The sequence below is a fragment of the Plectropomus leopardus genome, chromosome 4 (assembly GCF_026936395.1).
Source record: "Plectropomus leopardus strain MGB_pleo_1.0 chromosome 4, ASM2693639v1, whole genome shotgun sequence".
Taxonomy (NCBI): Eukaryota; Metazoa; Chordata; class Actinopteri; order Perciformes; family Serranidae; genus Plectropomus; species Plectropomus leopardus.
In genome coordinates this window covers 3172961-3199738 of record NC_142179.1, presented here as the reverse complement: position 1 = coordinate 3199738, position 26778 = coordinate 3172961, and the positions used below count along the sequence as shown (strand labels likewise).

Sequence of the window (26778 nt, the reverse complement as noted above, 5' to 3'; positions counted from 1 at the left end):
AAAACACATATTTTTTGAAGACTAACACGTTACAGCTTTTGCTGTGGTGACTGAGTGGGCAAAACCTGGATGTAACTCTATGTCATATTAAGTACTCTTTACCTGCACTGAGTACACAAATACTTTGAAAAGCTACTACAGAGTTTCTCCAAAAGAGACCAGGGGCACTGTTACTCTGTCCATTTTATTTTTTTTATGGAGTAACTCTACTCTTTTTCGTGTTTGGCTGTGATATATTTTGAAGAAAGAAACAACTGGAAAATTGGTATGTGGCAGAAAATTAAACCAGAGATCAGATTTAGATTGTAAAGCCAGTTTCCACAAGATGATTTTGTAGTTAGCAGAATCTGGAGATATCAAACTCTTTTGATGGTTTTCTTGTGATCGAGCCTTAAGTGGCTCATCGACTGTTGATAATTGAGCTCTAACTGAGTTTCATCGTGCGGCTTTTCCTCTGAGCCTTGAAAGAAAAAGGCATCAAAGAACATCATAAAAAAGAGAGATATGTAGGCCGGCACATATTTTACCACAGATTTTTACGCAGAGAAACTAGATAATGAAGCAACTCTTGGCATCTGTAGAGAAACAGAGCAAAACTTCCACTTTTGGCAAAGCTCAAACTGGAACCATTTCACTGCAATCAGCCAAAAATGCTGCATTTCTCAGCCTCACAGTCGGGTCCTTTTCTATCCAGAAACTGTCATTTTATCAGGTTTTGAATGAGCGCCCTCACCTGAGGAGAGTTGTGTTTCTGTTCTACAACATCAGATGAATATTTAACTGTTTGTGATGCTGCAGCCAGGCACTCCATAGATTGCAGCTCACACCGCACTGATTTGGGGATATGCAAATAAAAAAAAAATCCAAGCAGTTTTTCAATTGTTATTTTAACCCTTTCACAGTCACACACTTAGACATACCTTTTTAAAATGTATTTATAGTCACTGTGTAATATTGTTTGTGCCTTTTAAATCCGACACACTGGACCTTTAAAGGAATCTGAAAACGTGAGGTAAACTCGACTCCAAACTTCACAGAAAGTCTCAGCGTGCATCCGATCCGTAAAGCAGCGCTTCACGTCAACAACATTTCAACTTTTATAACTACTTTGCTCCGCTTGCCATCGCCAACGTACTCTGTATTCATCAGGAGGAGGCGAGGGAGCGTCTCTGTAAAAAAAGTTTGGATTTTATCTTATTATGAAGCGCGAGCTGCCGAGCTGATTGGATGCATGCCGAGACGGATGAGAGAGGATGCTAATGATTGTGGTAAAAAGTCGTGTTCCTGCAGAGAAACATTCACCCTCCAGACTTGAACGCGCGGCCCGTCTCTTCCCCGCAGGTACCCGACTGTGATATTAACAAGCCGGGGTTTGATTTGAGGAGCCGAGTGAAGCCTTGAGTGGGTCAGTTCGGTAACGGCTGCTTTAGATTCTGCTCCTGACGAGTCCTCTGCATTGTGGGAATACTGTAAGCTGTGCATGGGCAGACTTTTACAGATTAATGCAGAGTTATGAATATTTAAATGGCGCAGAGGCCACGAGCGGGATCACTTTTCAAAGACGTGTCGGGATATTTAAAGAAAGTGTAAACTCACAACAGGTCAACTCAGACAACAAGGTTACTGCGAGCGTTTCTCTGCTTTTCAGATGCCTTTACTGCTGGATGTGGCTGTGAGCATGTGCAGAATCATCCAGGGAGTTGATTAGAGATTATTTTCGGTAGATATTGACAGCTTGAATAGTGTATTTTTGATGTAACTTAAAATATTCCAGCATGGCTCATCTTTAATTTAGACTCCCTCAAACTGGCTGTGAAGTTCGACTGCCCTTCCATCCCATGAGGTATTGATTTGGGGATTTGAAGGTCTACAGATGATACTTTCGGCTTAACTGAGGTGATATAAATGTCTAAAGGGACATAAAACTGCTGCCAGAGCAGCATTTAAATGACTGTGTGTCGATGTAAAGCATTTTTCAACTTCAAGTTTAAATATAACCATCAAAAAAGTTTCAACCTTTTGAAGTCCGAACTTAATTTATTTCAAAAACGAAGGACGGCGACGAGCACCTTTACAAGAAATGGCAGAAAAATTACCAGAAATGAGTAAAAAGTCACAAGAAAAAACAAAGAAAAAAAGAAAATTACCTGAAATTAAGTTTTTTTTAAAAAGGGAATATTTGAAATTTGAGCAAATATTTCAAAAACATTGGAATAGGGTGAAAAACACCTTTTTAAAAAATTGACAAAAAGTTACCAGAATTAAGTAAAAACTCAAGCATCCTGACTCCAGCTTGAAATATAGTCACTCAAATGCTGTTTAGGGAACAAGTAACCCTAAAAACGTTCATTTTTTTAACCAAATTTAGAGGACAAAGAGTCCTGGTTTTGAGGCTGAGAGAGGCAGCATTTATGGCTGACTGATTCAAGTTTTCTTAAATCTAAAACTGATTTTAAGGTTTTAGTTCACTTCCTCTCACGTGGAGGTCGCTCATTAAAAAAACCCTGTTAAGTTATTATTTGTGATGTAAGTCCTCGCTGTGAGGCTGAGGAAGGCAGCATTCATGGCTGATTGTTGCGAAATGATTCAAGTTTTCTTAAATCTCAAAGTTTGTCTTCACTTCTGTCTCACCATGGACTGATTTGCAGATCATGAGATGTGAAGACGTCCTTTATAATTTGGGCTAAAAGTGTTTTTAACACATCCCATGCAGCTGTTGTTTTAACAGCATTTCAATGGCTGGATATCAACATCTGAACTCCAGTTTGAAATATAGTCACTGAAATGCTGTTTAACCAGAAAAACTTTCACTTTTTAACCAAATTTAGCCCGGTTCTTACATGTCTTCTCGGATGCAAATCATCTGATCAACGCTTTCTGCACAAACCTGAGTAATCTGAGTAAAAGTGCTGCTTCCTCACCATCAGAAAGAGTTAAATCTGAACTTCATGGTGAAGAAAAGATGCAAATATTCTCTCAGGTTGAGGGTGCTCTTCCACAGACTCATTAAGAGCTGATTTGCAGATCACGAGATGTAAGGACATCTTGTTAAATTTGGGCTAAGTAAGGTTTTTAACACATTTAAGTTACATGATGTAACTTTTGTTTCAGCAGCAGTGCAAAGGCTGGACTTTGGTGCCCTGACTCCAGCTTGGATTACAGTCTCTGAAACGCTGTTTGGAGAAGACGAACCCTAAAAACTTGCACTTTGAAAAACAAATTTTAGCAGGTCTTTTCTCCTGCAAACCACCTAATCAATGCTTTCTGCTCAAATCGGACTAGTTTGTATAACTGACGCAGCTTCGCAGCATCAGAAAGTAGGGGTGGCGGAAAAAATCGATTCACATAAGAATCTCGATTCTCGTTTTTAACAATTAAGAATCGATTCAAAAATCCTAAACATCGATAATAGACTATATTTACCAATTATAGTTTTTTCTATATCGTCTTAGATCGTCTTACTTTTTTCGGCGGTGAAAGCTGCGGGCTGTGCCGCTCAGACGGACGTTTCCGGGACATCGGGGCTCTTTCAGAGGCGCCGGTATCCCGCCCTGGAGTTCGGTGTTCAATAAATCCATTATGATAGATCCGATACTGGCTGTCTTCCGTCCATATTTTATCAATATTTCGATGATAAAAATACATTTGCGTCGATGCTAAACGCCATATTGGTTTCCCATGGTTCCTTTGGAGAGGTCAGCGGTTTGTTTCGGTCTTGTCCACCAATCGGAAGACGAGCCGACGCTTTGTATCCGCTTACGTAATCTATACGTCATCTGGCGCAAACTGCACTGTGATTGGTCTAATCCTGCTGTATCTATCGCTCCGTGTTATAGGCAGCGCTTCCGGTATTAGAATAAACGCTGGTAACCCCTATAATAATAATAATAATAATAATAATAATAATAATAATAATAATAATAATAATAATTATAATAATACCGGAGAAACTCTCACTGTCAAGCCCAATTTTAGCATGTCTTGTCACCAGAAAATTAACTATTAATGCTTTCTGTGTAAATCTTACTAATATGAGTATGAGTGCTGTTTTCTCATCATCAGAAACAGTTAAATATTTGCTTAATGACATCCAACAGAAGCAAAATCCTCTCACATGGAGGCGCTCATTCAAAAACTGTTAAATTAGAGTTTAAGATAAGAGAGTCCTGAACGTGAGGCTGAGAAAGGAAGAATTTATGGCTGATTGTAGTGAAATGATTCAAGTTTTCCAAAAGCTTAAAGTTTGTTTTTACGTCCATCTCAGTGAGAACGGATTTGCTGATCAAAAGATGCCAGTATGAGCACAGGCTAAATAAAGCATCTCGTACACATGCAACGATTGTCTCAACAGCAGTGCAAAGGCTGGATTTTAGTGTCTTAGCTTCATCTTAAAATATAGTCACTGAAATATTGTTTAGGGAACAAGTAACCATAAAAGATGCACTTTTTGAAACAAATGCAGTCCATTTTAGCACGTCTTTTCTCCTGCAAACAACCTAATAAATGTCTTCTGCACAAATCAGACTAATTTGGGTAACTGGCGCTGCTTTCTCAGCATCACAAACAGCTAAATCTCCAAACGTGGATCAATATTTCCTCCCAGGTGGAGAGCACTCATTCAGGAAATCCTTTAAAAAATCATTTTTGTGTGATATGAAACTTTAAATTCACCGATTTTCTCCTCTGGGAAACTCTGCGCATCCTGCAGCTGAATGACACTTCAGTCTGTGCTCTCACTGCTGGGAAACAACAACCTGCTCAGGGGGTCTCACAGCAGGTCCTGAACCCCTCCAGGGGTCCTTGAGAAAGCTCCAGGATGTCCTGGGCAACTTGAGGAATGAATTACATTCACTGCTGCTGCCTGGATCAATAGAAGCTGCTCCAAATAGCAGCAGTAAACCGCAACTTTGAGGATTCCTCTGAGCACATTTGTGATTCAGCGCTAATAAAGTGGCCAAAATGGAGCGAAATCTACTTAAATTTGGGGTCTGTGGTGTGGTGTGAGCGTGCATGGTGGTCTCTGATAACCCTTGACCTACATAACAACCTCGAACAACTGGTTTAGAGAAAAGACACCAAAAATACTCACCATGTATCCCTCGGGGGGCGGCGAGGATCCCGGCCAGAGCGCCAACAAATATCCACCATGCACCCATGTTCGCAGCCAAAAAAAAGGCTTTAAATCCAAATCCAGAGAGCGGAGGAAACGCGCGGTGTGTTTGTGTTTGTCGTCTCTAGCTCAGGCGGCTCTCTGCGTGCATTATTGATGTCCCGATGCACGAGAAAACCACCAAGAAAAGATCCAGGAATCTTTGAAGGAAAAGGAGCGGGGAGACGGAGCGCACCGGGTCCGACTCCTGAGCGCTGCGCTCCGGGGAAGGAATGCAGCGCAGTCCCGAAACCTGGAGAAGTATCCACCTCCTCCTCCTCCTCCTCCTCCTCCTCCTCCCCCTCCTCCGCCTCCTCCTGCTTCTCTCCGCCTGCTCTGCTTTGCCGGTCCGCCACAAAACTCTGCCACAAAATAAATCAGCAAGGTGCACTCTCCAGCAGGAGCAGGAGCAGCAGGAGCAGGAGCAGGAGCAGCCGGGACGCTTTTAAAAGCGGAGGCGCATGACGGCGGCGGGACTTTGAGCGCTCCTGCGGTCAATGTTGCGCGGTGTTTGGACTCACTTCTTGCGGTGCAGCGGGCTTCTTGTCCTCCCCAAACACCCCCACTCCCTCTCCTTCTTCTTCTTCTTCTTTTTTTTCTTGTTCGTCCTTCCCTCCTCTCTCCAGGAGGACGTCCCACCTCTCCGCCGCTGCACCTCCCTCCACCTCCACCGCCCTCCTCGCGGACACATAATCTCACATGATGGGTCACTCCGCTCCTTCAGGGATTAAAAACATGAGAGAGGAGACACAAATGTTTCATCATCTTAATCTTATTTTTCATTCTTTACAAAAATAATAAATCACACATTTTTCTTTATCATATTTCAACACATTTATATATACTCCAAATACTAATACACTCTAGGCTATATACAGTATACTCCATATGTACTTTGTGTTCTGTATATTCTATTTTTTGGTAATATATTTTTTAATATTGCTTCTATATTTTATCTTATAATTTTTATTTTATTTTTTACTTTTATCTGTTTTTTATTTTTTATTTTTCCTCTTTGTAAATTGTTTGGCAACAAATCGCTCAGTTAAATTCCTTGTATATGTAAATGTACTTAAATACAACCCGATTCTGACTGATAATGTTCTTGTTTTAGATTTGATCAGATTTAGGGACCTTTAGTGTATTTTTGGTACTTTATACATATCTTTGTAAGTTTTCATGGTGTGTTTATGTGACTTTATATTATTTTATTGTGTTTTTATCCTCTGTATTATCTTTAAAAGTCTCCTGTGTGGATTTTATGAAGATTTTATCCCACTTCATGACATTTTATCCTCTATACTGAGCCTTGTTGTAATGTTATTGTGTTCTTATGTGAAATGCCTAATGAGTTCAGAGTGATTATATTGAACTTTAAAACAAGAAAGAAACACAAAGACACACAACATAACTATAAAATGGCCTAAAAAACCTGACAAAACAATTTCAAAAAGTGGCAAAAAAAACCATAAACATACATAAAGTTACTACAAAAAGGGTAATTAAAAACAAAGAGACACAAAATACTACAAAAAGGGGGGAAAGCTCAGAGAGACAAAATAACGATAAAAAAAGAGACATAAAACTATTTTTAAAAAGTGACAAATCAACTGCAAAAGTGACAAAAACCCACAGAGACACAAAGTAACTACAAATGTGGGAAAAAAATCTTTGTAGGTTTCTCTGATGTGACTGTTACAATAGATGCTTTTTTTTTTAAAAAAAATCTAACTTAAGTTCCCTGAAAAAATAAATTTGATTTAATGTATCTTTAGACAAGTAAACGTTCAAAGTGGACACGTTTGGGAGAAAACAATCAGCTGAATACTCAGATTTTGTGTTTTACAAACTTTAAAATGTGCTTCATTTCTGATTTATTCTACTTTCTATATTATATTGTGTCATTTAAACACTTAAAATATCTTAATATTGAGTTTAAAGTAACCGAAAGACACTTTAATTGTACTTTTATACACTTTACTTCACTGTCAAACACACAGCTCATGGTAATTTGGTTTTACTCAACTTCATTTAATGTTTACCTTTATTAATACTGTATATTTATACAAAATACTCAATACACTGCATAGATTTAAGTGTGAGTTTAAGTATTGTTATGTTACTCATGTGGGTGTATTTTATTTTATCCCCAGTGATAATCCTGTGGGGACTCTGTGGAGATTTCCAGTGAATATTAATATCATATTGCATTCATAAAGTACTACAATCTGGTTTCTGCCGGACTTATTTTTCATCCATCGTGGCTGCCAGGGTGTTTAATTCAGCTGATGTCTGTATAATGACTGTGGAGTATTATGGGATGTGTGCAGAGTGTAATGTTTAATCGGACGGAGTGCAGGACTGAGATTCCTCAGCGTCACATGGCCGTAACCTGATCTCCACTCGGCCCTTTTGTCCTCTGCCAAAAACAGGGATCAGAATCAGGTTTTCTTTTGTTTTGTTTCTTACTGCTGCTTTAAAGCTGCCGCTGTCTGCAGCCCGAAACTATTTAAAAACTGGACCCAGATCTGAGTGAACCCTGACCTCCGTGCCGGGACTCCGAGGAGACGACGTGATGAGAAATCAGTCGGAATAATTAGTGTTTTCTCTGATTTAACTGTCATTATTTTGACACTTCATGTGGAGTCGGCTGGTAATCTAACATTATTCTCACAGTGAGGTCAGATTTAATGAGGAGGGTAAACTCCGGTTATCACCACAGAGACATTTCCACAGTAATAATTAACCCTTTTGAAACCTGAGCAAATTGACTTGATTTCTTTCAAAAACATTGGAATAAAGCAACATACAGAGTTAAGAAATAATCTAAGATTTTGCAAAAGGAAAAATTGTGAAAAAAATAACTGAAAATTACCAATAAAAGAAAAGTAAAAATATAAATAAATTTTAAAAAAGCAATTAAAAATTAAAAAACCTTTTAAAATAAAATAAAATATTTTCTGTAACATTTTGAAGGTATTGCAATATAATATGTTTCTGGACATTTTTCCTTAAAAAATTCTAATGATTCTTGTTTTCTTTTCACATCTTACTGTTTTTTGTTTATTTTTTCAAACAAGATCAGACCAAACTGCTCAGGTTTTAAAGGTTTAAATGCGTGTGAGGAGCATCTGAGTCCAGCACAAGAAAACTGACAGTGATCCAGGTTTCAAAGGGTTAAGAGAGAAATAACATCTATTAGGTATTTTCTTTAGTTATTTGTTGGTCAATCCACGTTTAGAGGTACTTTTTTTGTTTTTTTACTTTTTTGTCCTTCACAGTTCTTTTTAAAGTGAAACTTAACCCCCCAAACCACTTTTTTTTCCCGATTTAAAAGCAATTTATACGGGCATTTAGTCGTGTTGATTAATTCAGTCCCAGCTCTTGACATTTGAGTGCAAAGTATTAACTCTTTGAGTGACACCGCTTTCCTTGTGCTGCATTCAGACGCCTTTTATAAGAATTTAAACCTTTAGAGCATATTGGTTTGATTTCTTTCAAAAAGATGGGAAAAAGGCAATAAGTAAGAACACTTTACAGGTGGAAAATAAAAAGAAACCTGCACATCTTCAGAGGACATAAACTTCTTCACAGAATGACAGACGTGCAAAAAAACGTCTGAAACAACAAAAAGAAAACGACACAATGAGAACTCAGAGGGACATTATAGAGAGATTGCAAACATAAGAGTCAAACTGGCAGCAACAACTTTTCTAAAGCTGCTGCTTGTCAACAGGAGTCAGTTTCATCATTTTTATTATTTGCAGTTTTCATAGCCTCGTTCTATAGTGACTCTCTTTTATCTGCCAAATCCTATTACATTAGCTGCAGCAACAGCCTGATCTCCCCACAGGGACCAATAAAAGCTCCGACTTATCTCCATCTTACACTGAATATCAACCTGCACAGCAGCAGAGGACGCCTGCGAAACCGTCTGTATACTAATTCAACACAGTTAGAAAAGACATCGACTCTCGCTGTGGTTCAGGGACATCAAATATCATGTGTTACCTTCAGAGAGACAAGCTGAGTGTTGTTAACAGCTCATACTAACACCTGGGAGCACAGAAATAATGCTTTTAGGCAAATTTTGTCCTAAACTCTTTGAAACAAATCAGCTTGATTTCTTTTTAAAGTATGAGGAAAAGGCAATAAGAAATGGCACAAAATTAGCATATTTGTAAAAAAAAAAAAAAAAACGTACAAGAAATGACTTATGCAAAATGAAGCAAAAAGGAACAAATTAGCAAAAAACATAAAAAAATAAAATCATGTTGGAAAAAAGTTGCTAAAAAATTAAGTTAAATAATGAATGTATTCACATAACTTAAATTAAATTATAATTGTAAATTATACTTAATTACTTAAATTATAATGAGACCTCAATTTTTTTGTTGCAGGACATTTCTTACATTGCATTTTTCACAATTTTTTCCACTGAAATAAAACAAACTTGGTCAAGTTTCAATGGTTTAAATACTTGTAAAAGACACCTGAAAGCAGCACAAGAAAACTTATGCTGATCTAGGTTTCAAAGGGTTAACAGGGTTTGGAAGAAGCTACAAGAGTATTAAACTAATATTACAAAAAAAAGTTTCAGTTAAAGTTTAAATTCACTGGTTTAACTTCAGGCTTTTTATCCTAAACATGAATTAATAAATATACCGTTCGGTTCAGGAAAAACAGCTGGAGGACTTTAAACTCAAGGACTTAAATTAATTAAAAAATAACCTAAAATTTGTATTTTGGGAGTTAAGACATCACACGGGACTCAGTAAAACCCCCTTGGACTCTCTGCTAAATAAATCTCCATCATTGAGTTCGTCCTTCAAGACTCAGAGAGCAGAGAGACACCGACGAGAAATGTTCAAGGGGCATTTTCAGCAACTTTTCAAGCTTTGTTTGTCTTCCTCAAACCTGCGAGGCCACAGACTGTGAACAAGGTTGCAAGACCGTTTATAAATTATGAAAGAAAACAACTCTGTTATACAAATCAATAAGTTCATCGGCCCACGTGTCTTTATGAATTATTGAGAAAAAAACTCAGAGAAGACAAGATCAAACTTTTCCTTTGGCATCATTATTTATCTGTATTTCTGATGATTTTAGCTGCAACAGGTGGCAGAAATTCATCTCTGCAGGAGTGAGCAGCCCAGTATGTCACCACTGCCTCCTGGTGTTTGGAGGCAGTACTGCACCCGACTTTATACTGTGAGTAAAACAGACTAAATCAGGGTTCCTGCAGCCTGAGGCCAGATAAATTTAATACTTTTTAAAAGCCACTCAGAATAAAGTTTAAGACAAATTTTCTGAAAACCAAAATCGAAGGACAACTGTATTTTGTCCAAATATCTGGTATGACATAAAACATGAAAATGTTAGATTATCTACATCAAATGTTGAAAAAAAAAAACCCTTTCTGAGTAAAATACATAGAACACAGTGAATATATTATATCATCATAAAGGTATACTTTTGGTTTACCAACAGAATTGGGAGATATCTGCCAATTCTGTCCAATTTTCTTGGCAATTTTGTTTTTCGCATGTGAGATTTCACTGCTTGGATTCCCATCATGACAAGTTTCAGAAAAGGAATTTATTAAATTATTTATAAGAATAATATATGTTGGTAATTATTTTGAGATTTTACGATGCAACATCAGAAAAAAAAGATTTGTAAAATCCTACTTTCCATGTACAAGCATTTTTTAAGATCTGACGGATTAATTTGTCATTTAATACCAATTACAGCCTTATTTTTAAATATCAATAAATCATATTCAAATAAAGAAGACAATGAGAGAATCTCAACAGAAAAAAATAAATAACAGCTATCATAATAATACTAAAATAAACCCCTAAACCCCCTCCCTTTAAAAAATCCCCCTAAAAAACACAAAATTAGCTCTTATTGTCTTTATTTTTATCATTACTTGCAAGTCAAAAGTCAGGCCAGACAAGTCACGAGTCAAGTTACGAGTGTTGACTAAAAACTCATCACAGTGTGCTACCAAACTTTCTCTGAATGAGAGTACAGAGCTGGGTTTTAAATACTTTTATCAGTGTTACTTAAGGTAACACAAACCTTTGTCAGACCTTTAATGGACCTCCAGACGTCCTGTAAAAAACAACAGCAGCATCAGCTGATTTATGGGCTGTAGCTTCCTGCAGGTGATTATTAATAAAAGTCATTTTTCTCTCCTGGTCACCTTGTTTTGTCCTGCTTTAACTCTCCTGGGATGTTTTTTTTTTTTTTAACAATAGAGACAGAAACTCAGGAGCCAAACTCAGAACAAATACTTTACTGAACACAGTGAATATACGTATATACAGTCTGAGGACGGGTCACTGCTCCTGCTCTGCCGGTTTCGGTAAAACGTCTTCGCTCTTGAACCACACAGCTTCACTGGTGTGACTGGCGATGATCGCCCGCTCGATGAAATGTCCTGAGGAGGAGGAGGAGGAGGAGGAGGAGGAAGAGTGTCATCATAAAGAGGTTTCATGTGGTGGAAGACGGAGGTGTGAAGTCAAATAACATGTTTAAAAAAGCTACAGAACACTTTGTAAGATGATGCTGTGAGAAAGACATGATCAAAAACACACAGATCAGACTAATGGAAATAAAACAAAAAACGTAGAGTTCAGTGATATTAGGTTTTGCATAATAGCATTTTTTTTTTTTCGAGACTGTTGTTTTCTCTCCTTGGTGTTGGAGAGAAATTTCAAGGATTTATTTTAAACAAATACAAAATAATATTTAAATTAGAAAAAACATAAGAAGTCGAAATGTCTCAAAACATATCTGGAAATGTTTTTTTTTGTTTGTTTTTTTTAAAGATTTAAAATCCAAAAATAAAAAATGTTATCCAGCATTCAGAAAGAAACCCCAATCATATCTCAAGTGAATTTTCTGTTTTTTGTTTGTTTGTTTGTTTGTTTGTTTGTTTGTTTGTTTTTCCCCATTAGGAGAGAAGCAGTAGATGTAACTTTAAGATTTTTTCACATAAATGATTTCACTTTGTGCAGAAAAAAAATATTGTTTCCTAAAGAGAACCTATTTTATGTATCTCAAAATATATCTGGAGTTCGTTGTTTATAGTTGAGTCTAAGTGGACGTTTGTGCCTAATTTGATGAAATCACCTCAAGGCGTTCTCGAGATATCATGTTCACAAGAACCAGACTGTCCCAAGGTCACAGTGACCTTTGACCACTGAAATCTAATCACTTCATTGTTGAGTCCAACCGAACGTTTGTGCCAAATTCCCTCGAAAAAAAATCCCCTCGAGTTGTTCTTGAGATATTGCGTTCACAAGAATGAAACAGAAGAGGTCACTGTCACCTTGACTTTTGACCTATGACATCCAAAATCTTATCAATTCACTGTTGAGTCCACATGAACGTTTGTGCCAAAGTTGAAGAAAATCCCTTAACGCGTTCTTGAAATATCGCATTTGAACGGGACGGACAGACAACCCTAAACATAATGCCAAATGGCCAAAGCTGCTGCTTGTGCCAAGAAATAAAAATAAGAGAAGAAACTTTATTTTTTTAGGTTTTTTCTGTCGCATCATTCAGTTACAAACGTCCATCGCAGACTGTCTGAATAATGTCCAACTTCTCTTATCGGACCATTGTAGTCCTGGTAAACCTGTCTGCACCAGATGCACAATTAAAGTAAAAAAATATGTGATATAAAAAGTTATTTAGCTCATAAAACAGCCCGAGTCTCCCTGGATAACAAAGCTGAAAATAAAACGAATAAGGCGTTTAAAGAGTTTTAATACGTATCAGGCTGAGCATCAGTTTTCTTGAGATTATGTTAAACAGCCGCCTTCCATCTCTCACCCACACACACATCCTGCGTCTCTTTTATTTAAAAACATGCACAAATTCCCTGCAGTCTTTGATTTCTCCCACACGTTTACTTTTAACTTGCTTATAAATAGTTGTTTCAGCATTGTTGTCTCCGATTTTCTGCATTCAGGTCTTTATTTATCAGCATATGGTTGTGCTTTTTGTCATGAATATTCCTATAAGCCCTGTGGGGTTTATCTTTCCCCTCTCACCCACTCGTGGCACTGCACTGCTCTTTTTCTCAGTTTTAAGCATTTCTCTGCAGTTTCCTCTTGTTTCTGCCCACGCTGCAGACATGAGCTTCTGTCGTAATGACTCTGTAAAAGGCATTAATGGAAATACAGAAAAAAAAGCTCAGGTATTTAAGTTAACATTAGGTATTCACATCTTCTGATCCTTGACTACTGGGTGCAGAGGAAATTAAATTCTGCCCGGAGAGCATGTGCACCTCTTGCCGGGGAGTTTAGCTGCTGCATAATGCTCGCTGGCACAAACTCAAAGAGGACGCTCCGCTGACAGAGTTCAGAAAAGCCCAGGTGGCCCGGCTCGACGCACGGCCTCTTTCGCCCGGCGATAAAAATCAGGGAGCCGGAACGAGCCACCGAGTGAGACGCTTCACCGTAGCGCAGAGGACGTTCTCTGCAACCGGGAGCGTTCAGCAGAGCATTAACATTTGCAGGGTGAACGGTGAAGAGTCCCAACGGGATCATCCAGAATAAAACTGCAAGTTTACTGCGAGCACTTTAAACTGAAGCTGTGAGCGCAGACCTGCTGCTGCTGCTGCTGCTGCTGCTATTACTGCTGCTGCTGCTGCTATTACTGCTGCTGCTGCTGCTGCTGCTGCTATTACTGCTGCTGCTGCTATTACTGCTGCTGCTGCTATTACTGCTGCTGCTATTACTGCTGCTATTACTGCTGCTGCTATTGCTGCTGCCATGCCATTATTACTGCTGTTGCTATTACTGCTGCTGCTATTACTTGCTGCTATTACTGCCGCTGCTGTTACTGTTGCTGCGTTGCCGCTGTTGCTGCTATTGCTGCTGCCATTACTGCTGCCGTTATTACTGCCGTTGCTGCTGCTTGCTGTATTGCTATTACTGCTGCTGCTATTACTGCTGCTATTACTGCTGCTGCTATTACTGCTGCTGCTGCTGCTGCTATTACTGCTGCTGCTATTGCTGCTGCTGTATTGTTGCCGCCATTGCTGCCATTGTTGCTGCTATTCCTGCTGCTGCTATTGCTGCTGCTATTGCTGCTGCTATTGCTGCTGCTGTATTGCTGCTGCTATTGCTGCTGCTGCTGCTATTGCTGCTGCTATTGCTGCTGCTGTATTGCTGCTGCTATTGCTGCTGCTGCTGCTATTACTGCTGCTGATATTGCTGCTGCTATTGCTGCTGCTGCTGCTGCTGCTGCTATTGCTGCTGCTATTGCTGCTGCTGTTATTGTTGCTGTTGCTTTTGCTGCTGCTATTACTGCTGCTGCTGCTGCTGCTATTGCTGCTGCTGCTATTACTGCTGCTGCTATTACTGCTGCTGCTGCTATTACTGCTGCTGCTGCTGCTGCTATTGCTGCTGCTGCTGCATTGCTGCTGCTATTACTGCTGCTGATATTGCTGCTGCTATTACTGCTGCTGATATTGCTGCTGCTATTACTGCTGCTGATATTGCTGCTGCTATTACTGCTGCTGCTGCTGCTGCTATTGCTGCTGCTGTATTGCTGCTGCTATTACTGCTGCTGATATTGCTGCTGCTATTGCTGCTGCTGCTGCTGCTGCTGGTATTGCTGTTGCTGATATTGCTGCTGCTGCTATTGCTGCTGCTGCTGATATTGCTTTTATTGTTTTTTATTGGAATGTCTTAACTGACTTCAGGCGACGCAGCGCTGCCGTTTTAAGCTGATCCCAAACTTGATGTATTTTTCTTATTTTGCACAATGTATGAATATTTCATACACTGAAAATAATTGTATTTTATGTCTCCATCTGCTGGTGGGGCATCATGATAACATTATGCATAATAAGATTTAAATTCCACTACAGAAGAAAACTGATCACTAAAATGAGGAAAAGTGGATATATTGATATCAGTATCGGTAAAAATGGTTAAAATTAGTTGTTATATATTGACATATTGGATAATTTTCCTGTTTTTTTGTTTGTTTGCACCTTTCTCTTCATTTTTCATTGTTTTGAATTTTTGTTTGTTTTTTCCAGGTAATTTTCTTGTATATTTTTCAAATTATTTTTGCAATTTTTTGGTTAATTTCTTCACAAGTTGCTCATTGCCCTTAACCTATGTATCTCAAAGATATGAAGCTAATTTGCACAGGTCTCAACAAAAAAGGCTCAAAATCAAGGATCAATATTTTCACAGGGGCATTGTGGGATAATGCACCACACAGAGGGTGTAGTCAATGAGACGCTTGAATAAAAATCTGGTGATGTGAACACGTTTTTTTAAAATATAACAGACATCCGAGCATGTTTACTTAAGTCAGCATGAACGAGGAGATTTTCTTCAAACTGTGGTAAATTTCGTTTGTGGTCAGACCACAATCTATAACCCTTCAAGGAAATTCGGGTAAGAAACCCATATTTCAGTGGCCGGCTGAGGAGACGAGTGCCTAAGTGGCAACACGGTCCTCAGATGAGATCGGAGATAAAAGGGAAAGTAAAGAGTTGTTGATATGAGAAGTTTCAGGTCACAAAGGGCCGACGGTTTCAAAGCGTCCTCGATCAGCGTTTCTGAAAGCTCTGCGCTTTACTTCGGCACTGTTAATGACATTTTATTTAGCAGACTCAGAATCAATTATACTGTACATCATTTAAGCCTCTCCCTCTAATGAGGGTCCATTAGCCGATGATTACACCCCGCATCTTATTATCGAACGGGAAGCGAAGCAAACGAACAGAAGATCACAAACGACTGAACTCCAACATCCTGAAAATGCTGTCAGTTTATACGAGCACGGAGACGGGCGCCGTCGGGCCAGTCTGGGGTCAGCCCCATTCAGTGTTTAAAGGACCAGAACTGGGCTCTTTTTCCAGCTTTTCATTGACTTTTTGTGTCTTTTGTAATTGTGCTGAGTAGCTTTTCTCTCTGTACAGCCATCAGTTTCCATTCAGTGCTGTGCATTTTTAAAAAAGCAGAGTAGTGTGATTCATCACAGGGAACATAAAGTTCACATTATTTTTGCTGGTGTTACATTAGTGTTGGATGATAAGGCAGTTTAGATGCAAACCTGATAATAATAATAATAATAATAATAATGATAATAATATATATATATATATATATATATATATATATATATATATATTTTTTTTTTTTTTAACTCATGCTGTATGTTTGTTCGATGTTGAATGTTTGAATCTGTTTTGAGCCGCGTCTAAGACAATTTTCTGTCACGACAGACAAAGTTCTCTAAAACATTACCTAATCATAAAAATAAATAAATAATATAAATATAATATAAATATATTATCATGATAATAATAACACTGTGATTTGGGTGAACACAAAACGCAGATAATAAACAATCACATAATTATAAATATATAATTAAAAAAAACATAAATACAATATTCTGGACATTTTCATGTCATTCTTTCTGTCACTTTTTTCTAATTTTTTGTGCGGGACATTTCTTTCCAAGTTGCTCAGTTTGTTTTATTATCTTTTTGGAAGAAATCAAACCAAATAATTATATTAGAGGTTTCAATGCTTGTGAAAGACGTCTGAATCCAGCACGAGAAAAACACTGTCTATCCAGGTGTTAAAGGGTTAACAGCAATGATAATGGTATCATTGGACACGTCAGCCGCTTCTTATCCCCTTTTTTAAAATACAAATTAGTTGTTTTTCAATAAAACGGTTAAATTCTCCACCTCTGGGTGCATGAATCCAGTAACTAGCTACCACTGAAATGTTGACTGGACTACTCGCTACATTTTTTAGGTTTAAAATAAAAAGTTCAAACTCTTGATTTAGAAAATGCATCAATAAACCTGGAAAAATCACAAAAAAGGCTGGAAGTTGTGTTGTCTCCCTGCTGACTCCATCAGTCTGACTGCGGAGCTGCAGTCTGAACCGGAGAGGGAAACTCAAACCAGCCAGCAGATAAAAGCTGGAACATACTCAAAGATTTTCTCTCCAACAACCATTCTGGCGAATAAAAATCAATCAGCAAAGTGCTATTTTATCCCAAAGAGCTGTCAAAACAGTTAGAGCGAGTTCATCAGCTGCTGCGGAGAGAGGACGAGCAGCCCTGAAGTCAGAAGTCTGTATCAGCGGTGGAGCGCGTGTGTGGTGATTTATCGGTTGTTGGTGGACGTACCCATTTTAGCCGGTCGGTGGGAGCAAACATCAATCAGGACCGTTTGCAGGTTGGCAAAGATTTGCTCTTTGGGCATGTCGAGCTGTGCAGAGGAGAGGAAATAATATTAATACTGCAGTAAAACAAAATGGATTTTATATAACAGGATTTTGTTTTTTCTCGTCTTTTATCACTTCTAAATTTTCTATTTCTGAAATCTGTCATTCGTAGGCCGCCCACATTAATCACTTAACACGTTCCAGAAATAACTGCAATAAATGATCTTTTTGTCATTTTGAGACCATTTTATGTCACATGATAATATCGAGTTTATTAAGGCAAGTGCACTCTTTCAAAGAGCAATGGGCCACGTTCACCAATTTCTTCCAAGGTTTTTCCTTAATTTTTTTAAGAAAAGTCATTAACCCTTTGAAACCTGAGCAAATTGGCTTGATTTTTTTCAAAATCATGGGTAGAAGGCAACAAACAATGAAAGAAGACAATGAAAGAAATTTACATGAAAATTAGTATGAAAATAATGAAATAACAACTAAAAAATGAATAAACAAAAAAGAAAGAAAAAAAAACCAACAATTAAATGAATGTAATTATGTCGTAAAAATGTCGTAATTCCGACTTTGGAGGGCCGTTCATGAGCTCGTAGCTCGTAATTACGGTAAATACGATATTTCCGAGGAGCACGTGAAGGCAGCATCAGTCCTGGGAACTTAACGGGCAACAAAAATGAACACTGCAATATTCCTTTTTAAAAACGGTGAATGATTCTGTGTTTTCAGCATCATGAACATGGTACAAAATGTGTGATCAGAAAAAATATCACTGAAAGTCCCTTGTTGGTTTTTGCTTTTTAAAAAAACTTTATCATCTTTGGCAATTCAGACTGCAGCCTGGTGGGAGCTCAAATGTAAAACCAAATTGTATTTCATGCCTAAATAACCCCCAAAATTCCCCACAGTCTTCCTCAGGGTGCAGTTTTTTTACATCCACGTTCCCTGTTTGGAATACAAACTTGTACTCTGAGATTTCTTAACTTTTTACACTTTAACTTGCAGGATTTGAAATGTAAAACTTCCTCGTCTCTGGACACTGAGCCTCCTCTAAGCTGCTGCTGCTGACAGAAAGATGTACGTCCTCGCAGCTCACCATCAGCCCCAACGATCACAGTCTGCTCTGCAGCAGTTTGTCCACACGTACCGTCGCTATCTGGGTCCTGACGTAGCAGTCGCTCTCCACCACGTACTCATGACCCCATTTAAACAGCTTCAGCATCCTCACAATCTGGTGGCCGACGGAGCCTGAGGAACGACAGCAAGAGGAACAAACTGATCAGCACCGACGGCGTTTTGCTTTCGAAACTTGTCTTTCGAAAGTCTTTTTATTCATTGACTATATTTAATAAAACAGTAACTGTACAGAGATTTTTTTTCCCCCCAAACAACATTTACCTGCATCAAAACACACAGATACACAGCCGACCACAGAAAACAGATTCTAAATGATCTACAAATAAACTAAAAAAGACGGGAAAAAAAGGAAATAAATAAATAAATACATTTAAATAAATAAATAAATAAATAAATAAATAAATAGATAGATAGATAGATAGATAGATAGATACCTCTACAGAAAAGATTATAACACCGGGACAAAGCTTACCTCGCTTGCTTTTTGGGAACTTCTTCCTCAGTTTGTTTTTCAGCGGTAAAAGCTTCGGCAGTATCTCCGGCACTGCCAGGTAGAAGTCTGCCGAAATCTCGTCATCTAAGATCTGGAAATCAATAAAAAATCTGATCAGGTCAAACTTTAAACTGTCTGTGGTGTTAAACTTTAAAGACTCCTTTTAAAGAAATACTTTGTTTTTCTCACAAGCCTCTGCAGAAAACTACAGACATGTTGATGTGTTTAATGTGCACACACAAACTTCAACATCAAACCTTTTTTTAACACTTATACTATCATTTGTACATGTGGGTGTCATTTATATGGTTCTGAGCGTTTATGCCATACTGCCTGTTACTGCACTTTTGTCAATTATTGTATTGTTTTCTTCATTTCTTTCTTTCCTTTTTATTTTGATCTTTATTTTTATTGTTTGTTACCTGCCAAGGGACTACAGATGTAAATTGGCAATCCAGCTAACTCCAGCATTTGTACTTTATACTGAAGTTCATTAACATGCTGTGTTCCTGTTAAATAAAATAAAATAAAATAATCAGCATTTAACGTAACCACCATGAATAATTTTAATAAAGAGCATCTGGAGTTTTGCTTCCTGTGAATTAAAAATTAAACAAACATTTACTGTAAACGCAGCTTGGACTGCATGAATACCACTTGCGGCTTTTATTAACTTTGCTTTGCTTGTTGAAAAACGCACTTTGCAAGAAGCTCTAATGATCGTACAGTTGAAATACAAATCCGAAGAAAAAAAACACTTTATTTGGACTAATAGTATAAAGTAAATATACTCTTCATGCACGTTTATTAACCAACTCACCGGCTGTACGAGCTCTGCTCCTCCAGCCATCACAGCTCCGTTCTCCTGGGCAGCTTTCACTTGATCAGCATCCTGCAGAGAAAACAGGAACAACGCTGCCCATTTAAATCTGATGTGGGGCGTGTCAGAGTCTGGCAGACCCCTCCAGTCCCATTCATTACGGTCGTTAACATGCAACATCTGAGTTACAGCCCACAACCTGTGCGGCTCGATGGGAATATTAATCAAATCCTGCTTGTAGGTTTCTGTGATCAAAACAGCAGAGCTCATTCATTACAGACAAATAAAAAGGTGCTTCTGCACATCTGAATCACGTTCAGACGCAATTAAAGCAATTCATCAACGGCACGCAATCAGCTGGCTATGAAATTAAGATTCAGCGAGGCTGAGGGGGAAGAAAAGTTAAAGTTTTTACCTCAGTGAAAACTAAAACTTTGTTCATCTCTGTCTTCAAGGGGTGCGGCAATAGCAACGTGCTGACGAAGGGGTCGACTTTTTTCTGTGAGGAGAAAAGAAAGATTCAATTATTATGTTTTAAAAACCCTCAGCATGCTCCAGCAAGTAAAAGGATTCAGGAGGGGAGATAAGAAAAAAGGAGGGACGTCAATCACAGAGGAAGCTCAGATAATCAAGTATTAAATCTCTTCCGCCGCTGCTTTAATTTTTCATTTCTCTGGAGTGTTCCTAATTCATTATGCACAGGAACATTGGTTCTGCATGGTTCTGCAGAGACAGACGGATGAGAGAGACGCCGTAAGTAAGTCTGCGTCTCAAGTGGACTGTCTGGACAACACGGCGGCTCTGCGGCGCTCTGATGTGGAAACAAACTCATGAGGTTTTTATTCCTCCGTGTCAAAGTGTTTTTCGCTGATAATTCAAAACTGCCCGTGTTGCAAAGACTGAAGCGGTAAATCTCACTCAGACGGGAGGATTTATGGGAACATGCTCATCGAGTCAAAACAGCCGAGAGCTGTTAAAATGCACAATTCACCGAGTGGCTCCATGTGGCCCTGCAGACAGCCAGCTTTCAGCGCAGACTTCACCAGACTTTGCTCTGCTCAGATTCCCCCGAATGCTTTGCAAAATAGATGTGACACTTTAGCTGTATTATAAGTTATTTACTCTTATGTGCACAGCAATTACTGTGAAGTTGTCTTTGGCATTAAAAATCTTAAAATATACATAATAACCTTTGAAACCCGGAGCAACATCATCTCGTGCTGCTTTCAGATGCATTTGACAAGTATTTAGACTCTCAGCAAATTGGAGCCATTTATTCCCCAAAAAATGTGGAAAAAAAGACAATGAGCAAATCAGTAAGAAATGTTTCACAACCTGCATGAAACTAGTAAAATTTAAAGAATTATTTTTAAAAAGATGGAAAAAAATATGTAGAGAAAAAAGCTAAGGATTTTTTTTTTTACAGAATTATTATATTTTTTAAGCATTTTTGGCAGGTCATTTACTTGTTTGTTTTTTATTTTACTTAAAAAATAATTTATTTTACTTTATTTATTTATTTATTCTTTTTTTTTTTTTTTTTTCAAATTTCTTGCTATGCTTGAGTAATTTCTTCTTTTGCTGCTCATTGCCTTCTTCCTAAAACTCTGGGTGGTGGAAAAGATGAGTCGACTCTGAAACAGGAATTTTCATGTTTTTACTAAATTCTTACTAAATTTTTGGGCCATTACTTTCTTCCTTGCTCACTGTCTTCTTCCCCTTTCTGACAGAACTCAAGCCAAATTATTCAGGTTTCGACGGGTTAAATAATATGTATAATATAAATCGCTTCAGTGTTATGAAATCTAATTAGAATCTAAGATATAAAATAGTGAAGCAGCTAAAATACATAAATAAACTGTATATGTGTATATAATGTTTCCATATTAATAAGAAGATCTATTTTGTTATTTTTTAATGTAAGTGTACTGAAATATTTGGGTTTGATTTTGCACAGAAACAGAAATCCCGGCATTAGAATTGAGATTTTTCCCATTTTAAGACTGTAGTCTGACCTGCTGGGTGTTTCTTTTTTGTTCAGCCTGTTAATAATAACGAGGTACACCTCACTGTATATAATGTTATAAAGTTAAACAGCAGAATAAACTACAACCTCCAAAATGATCATGGAGCGCCTCCCGAAAAACAGTTTTTAAAAAAAAACCAAATTGAACTCTATGAAGTTCGGATTTATCGCAGGGCTGTTGTATTAGACGGCACTATTTTTAGCATCGTGTGTTTATCAGTCAGGGCAATTTATCGATCTACTTTCAGAATAATCAGGGAGCAATAATAATTAAAAAAATAATAATAATAATAATAAATAATAAAAATCTTGCCCTATTTGTTATAATTATAGTTATATTTATAACAGCCAGCCTATACATTGGGAGAGACACAACACGGGTCGTCAACCATAAACAAATATTAGAGCTACAATGCGTCAGCAGCTTCAGAAAATTAAATTTCCGTTATGTTGCTTTACGTCGATGTTTATTTGTTGAAGATACTGACCAAAATCCTGGACTTTTCCAAAACTTTCAATGATTTTTTAAAAAATAGGATTATGAAATTCCATGACTTTTCTAGGTTTATCATGATTGTGGTAACAAATCTTTTAACCCTAAAACATCCACACCGTCGTGTCGTTACCTTTTTTTCCAGCTTCATGTCGAGCTTCAAATCGATGTAAACCGGCTGATTGTGTGGAGTGAAGTCCAGCTTCTGAAACTTCTTCAGCATGTCGATGGCGTCTGCTGCGTCATGGACCACCTGGGGGTAAAACCTCACCACGTACACGTCGTCCACCGGCGCCCACGCCGTCTTACCGAAGGGCTTGTGTCTGCCTGTGTCATCAACGACCCTCTTTTCTTTTTTTGCCTTCTCTGCACCATCTGCCGTTTCTTTCTTTTTTGTCCTGAAAAACAGTGAAGGAGACGTTAAACTGAGAAATATTTGGGTCATCGGGCCGATCTGCTTTTCATTTTATGGGTCACATGGCATTTTTATTTGCTGAGTGAAAAACAAACTCCATGGACTAAATGTGCATAACTGTTGCACGGCAAAGCAGAATGATGTTGAAAAACTGGATGAAAATAATTGAAGTTTGTTTTATTAACCTTTAGGGACAGTTTGGCTCATTTACGCACTTTTTATTCTTCATTTTTGATCATTTTGGTTGTGTTCATGCATATGGTATGATTTTTGTGTATCTGAGTGTAATCAGTGAATTTGCAGCTCAGCTCCTACAATAAGTCTAAAATACACTGTGGAAACTAAATAGTTACATTCAGACTGTTCAGGTCCAAAAATGCTCCATTGAAACCCATTCAAACTGACATTTTTGATCCCACAGCCATCAGAGCAGAAAAACAGGACTTGTATTATTTCTGGGTGTCATTCTGGGCTTTTGACTCTGAATTTGTCATTTTGACTATTTTCCACCTGATGAGGTCATTTTGACCATATTTGGCATATGGAGGAAATACATGCTATTTCCACTTAGGTGACCTGTCACAATAAAGGCTGCGATAATCAAGAAAAAAAACTTAGCGTGCAGTATATTTAAAGATTTTTTTCAAGGGGGGTTCTTGTCTAAAAACATACTTCTGAAAATTAATGAATATTTGATATTTATGATTAGAACTGATGGTTTAAAAAAGTACTTACTTAAATACTTACTCAACGAAAAAATCATATTTATGTTTAGTATTTTTTAGCCTGATTTTGAAAAGGGCATTTTGTGTGCAGAGCAACATGAGTGTGAGTATTTGAGACTGCACAAAAAAAATAATAAAATTAATATTGCTGCTAATCACTGACATATCTCAGGCTGTGATAACAAATCTACTTTGTAGTATATTGAAAAAAAAAAAACAATTTTGTGGGTTTTTTTCTTCTAAAAAACATAATGGCATCATGACAAAAACCTGGCATTTAAAGGGTTAAAATTTTTAAAAAATGAATGAAGATTTAATATTCATGATTTGGACTGATTTTGGTTAAAAAATTAACTCAATGAAAGTAGAAAATAATATTAAGGTTTCATGTTTTTTCAAAGCTTGATTTTGAAAAGCACATTTTGTGCGCAGAGCGATACGTGTGTGTGTGTGTGTGTGTGTGTGACATAAAAGTAGGTTCAACTAAAAGTTTGTAAACTCACCTGACAGCTGCAAACGTCCTGACAGGTAGACTCCTCGGTGCAGTGTGTGAGACGGCGGCGTAGGCAGGACCGCCAGCTCTCAGCAGCTGCCTCTGACATCCTGCTAAAACTGGAAAAGCGAAAAAAAAGATGTTAAGAAATGAAAACAGACACAGCAGTGCAGATGACAACCTCTATTTAGCACACACAGATGCTGTGCTCTCTGTCCGTGACTCAGAACACGAAACTAAACTGAAACAGACAAATGTGCCAATATCATTTTTTACAAAAAGTGTGTGGACTTGTTCACTGATACTCATTAAGTTTTCCATCAAAAGCACTTTTCCCAAATCTCACAGTCTGCGGGAGAATCTGACTTTCTGTTAATTATAAATAATAAATCTCAGGACGCCTGCAGGGATGTGTGCTCAGAAAATCTGCTTCATGTTGGCGAAGTCTGTTTGAGCTTCACCGAACTGTGTGCTGGATGCCAAGCAAATTAATCAAATCAAGATTTAATGGTTCAAGTGTTGTGGTTAGTCCTGGGGGAGGCAGAGACCAATCAGAAACAGAGCATTCATGAATTAAAAACTAAGAATTAAGAGAAACAGATGTATATTACAGAAAAAAATACATCAGAATACTAAACAATAATATAAAAAATATGAAAAACGTGTAAAATACAGCTCTCGAACACACGGTTTATATATGTATGTGCAAAGTAGGCAGATTCAGTTTCTTCTCGATAAGGAGCAGGTTAAACAGCCCGTAACATCAGCTGTTTTTGGTTATTCCATTTATTATCCCGAAACTACGTTCAGAAAACTTGCAATTAAACATGCGCTCTCCTATAAGCAAAGACAAATACTCAAAAAAGCATTATTTAACATCTGGATTGACTCATTGATATTGACTCTTCGTTTCGGCATGCGTATAAACAACCAAGCAAGACTTAAATTTAACCAAATATCGATTTTTTGAAGTCGTCCCCGCCTACCACGACGTGTTTTGACTCAAGGACGCTCTGAAAAAAACTGTTCATTTAATGAATTAATTTACTAGACTGTTGTTTATAGTGACGCCGAATTAAACGTATAATATCAATAATTCAGATATCATCTTAAAAATCATGCTACGTGTGTAATGTCCTTCAAAACTGAAGGAAACAGTAAAATTAACACAAATTTGCGATCTGTACTATCAACGAAGGCTAGCTATCGGACACATAACACATAAGCTAACGGGCTATAATGTATATTTTTCCCTAAAAAAGAAGACCTAAATATCCAACATTTACCTTTCCGAGTAAATAAATGAGCTGAATTATTATTTTCAGTTAGAAAAAAGTAAACAACTGACCTTTCCAGACAGTCCGCGTGCAGGTTGCCATGTCTGGGAATGTAGCTGGTCCGTGTAGAAACAGCGACACGAAATGAACAGTTCCGCCTGGGACGTATAACCATACCTCCAGCAAAAAACTGTCAATCTAAAATTATCTTATCTGATAGTAAATACTAAAAACTTCAATAAAAGATTAAGCTGCTATATAGAATCGTTGAGGTCTACTGTCATATTCGGGACACATTTGATAAATCAATCTTCATTATTTTAGGAAATATTTGACTTATAAAAAACATTAATCCACTTTCAAAATAGAGAAGGAAGCACATCAAATTAAATTTTTAACTGAATAACTGGATGACGATTTTTTCAGTGGCGTCTATGTATTATAAAAAGAAACATTAATTGATCATCGGCAATTTATGTATCTTTATATGATATTAAACTGAGATTTAAATCGAGTTCCACCTGGGAGGTACATCCACACCTCATGCAAAATACTGTCAGTCTAAAATTACATTAACCATTCGTAAATACTAAAAACTCTTATATTCAGCATATGTTTGATATAAACATTGTTGTGTATTTATGTAAATTTATGACTTTTAGGAACAGAAAAGAGAGAAAAAATACCAAAATCAAAATTTTGATTGAAACCCTGTTTGCTGAATTTTCTAGTGGCTTCTATGTAATGTAAAAATACACATGAATCTATCATTAACAATCTATTTATATCTTTATATGATATAAAACGGAGATTTAAAATGAGTAACACTTGAGAATTAAAATAATTTCTTACTTCGAAAACTCTTAATCTGTATCTAAAAGCTAATTTCCAGAGTCCACTTTCATATTCGGGATGCATTTATGCACCAATCCTCATTATTTAAGTAAATATATGACTTTCAGGAACACTTAGCATTTCCAAAATTTTGAATGAAAACCTGCTTGCTCTCTTTTTGTGATTGGACTGAGATTTAAATTAATTTCCACTCAGACATTAAAACCAGACCTTCTGCAAAAAAAAAAAAGAAGTCTTTTTTGCATTAATTACTGGCAAATACTAAATGCTTAAATGAGATACAAAGTTACTTTATAGAAATGTCAGAGTCCACTTTCATAATTGGGATATGTTTTATACAGCAATCCTCACTAATTTAGCCCTATAAATATATGAATTTTAGAAACATTTAGCCATTTCCAGAAACTGTACAGAAATTCACAAATTCTCAATTTTTAATGAAAAACTGCAAGCCGAATTTTCTAGTGGCTTATATTTATACCAAAAAGACACATGAATTGATCAATTTCAATCTATTTATCTCTTTTTTATGATATTAAACTGAAATTTACATGGAGTTTGGTCTTGCTTTGGGCTAGTACAGAAAATGCTACATCCGCAATGGGATTTCTTTATGGTGGCTGCAGGGTCTTGTGTTTTATCTTGTTGTTATTTAA

At 37.4% G+C, this 26778-nt stretch overlaps 2 protein-coding genes across 2 annotated transcripts in view; both read right to left on the bottom strand.

Annotated features, from left to right (window-relative positions):
- The window catches only part of fras1 (Fraser extracellular matrix complex subunit 1), a 313566-nt gene extending 307810 nt beyond the window's left edge, over positions 1–5756 (bottom strand). Inside the window, exon 1 of the mRNA XM_088076327.1 lies at positions 5090–5756. Within this exon, the coding sequence (XP_087932453.1) occupies positions 5090–5156 (67 nt within the window). The 5' untranslated portion in view covers positions 5157–5756. The remainder of the gene's footprint in view (positions 1–5089) is intronic.
- A 5682-nt stretch (positions 5757–11438) lies between these two features.
- Positions 11439–25488, bottom strand: mrpl1 (mitochondrial ribosomal protein L1). The gene is made up of 9 exons (XM_042487927.2): positions 25339–25488; positions 24001–24109; positions 22491–22755; positions 20254–20337; positions 19839–19910; positions 18998–19109; positions 18536–18636; positions 17342–17423; positions 11439–11597 (listed from the first exon to the last, which is right to left on the bottom strand). The coding sequence occupies exons 1-9, from the start codon at positions 25367–25369 to the stop codon at positions 11497–11499; spliced, it is 957 nt and encodes a 318-aa protein (XP_042343861.2). The 5' UTR covers positions 25370–25488; the 3' UTR covers positions 11439–11496.
- Positions 25489–26778: the final 1290 nt, after the last annotated feature.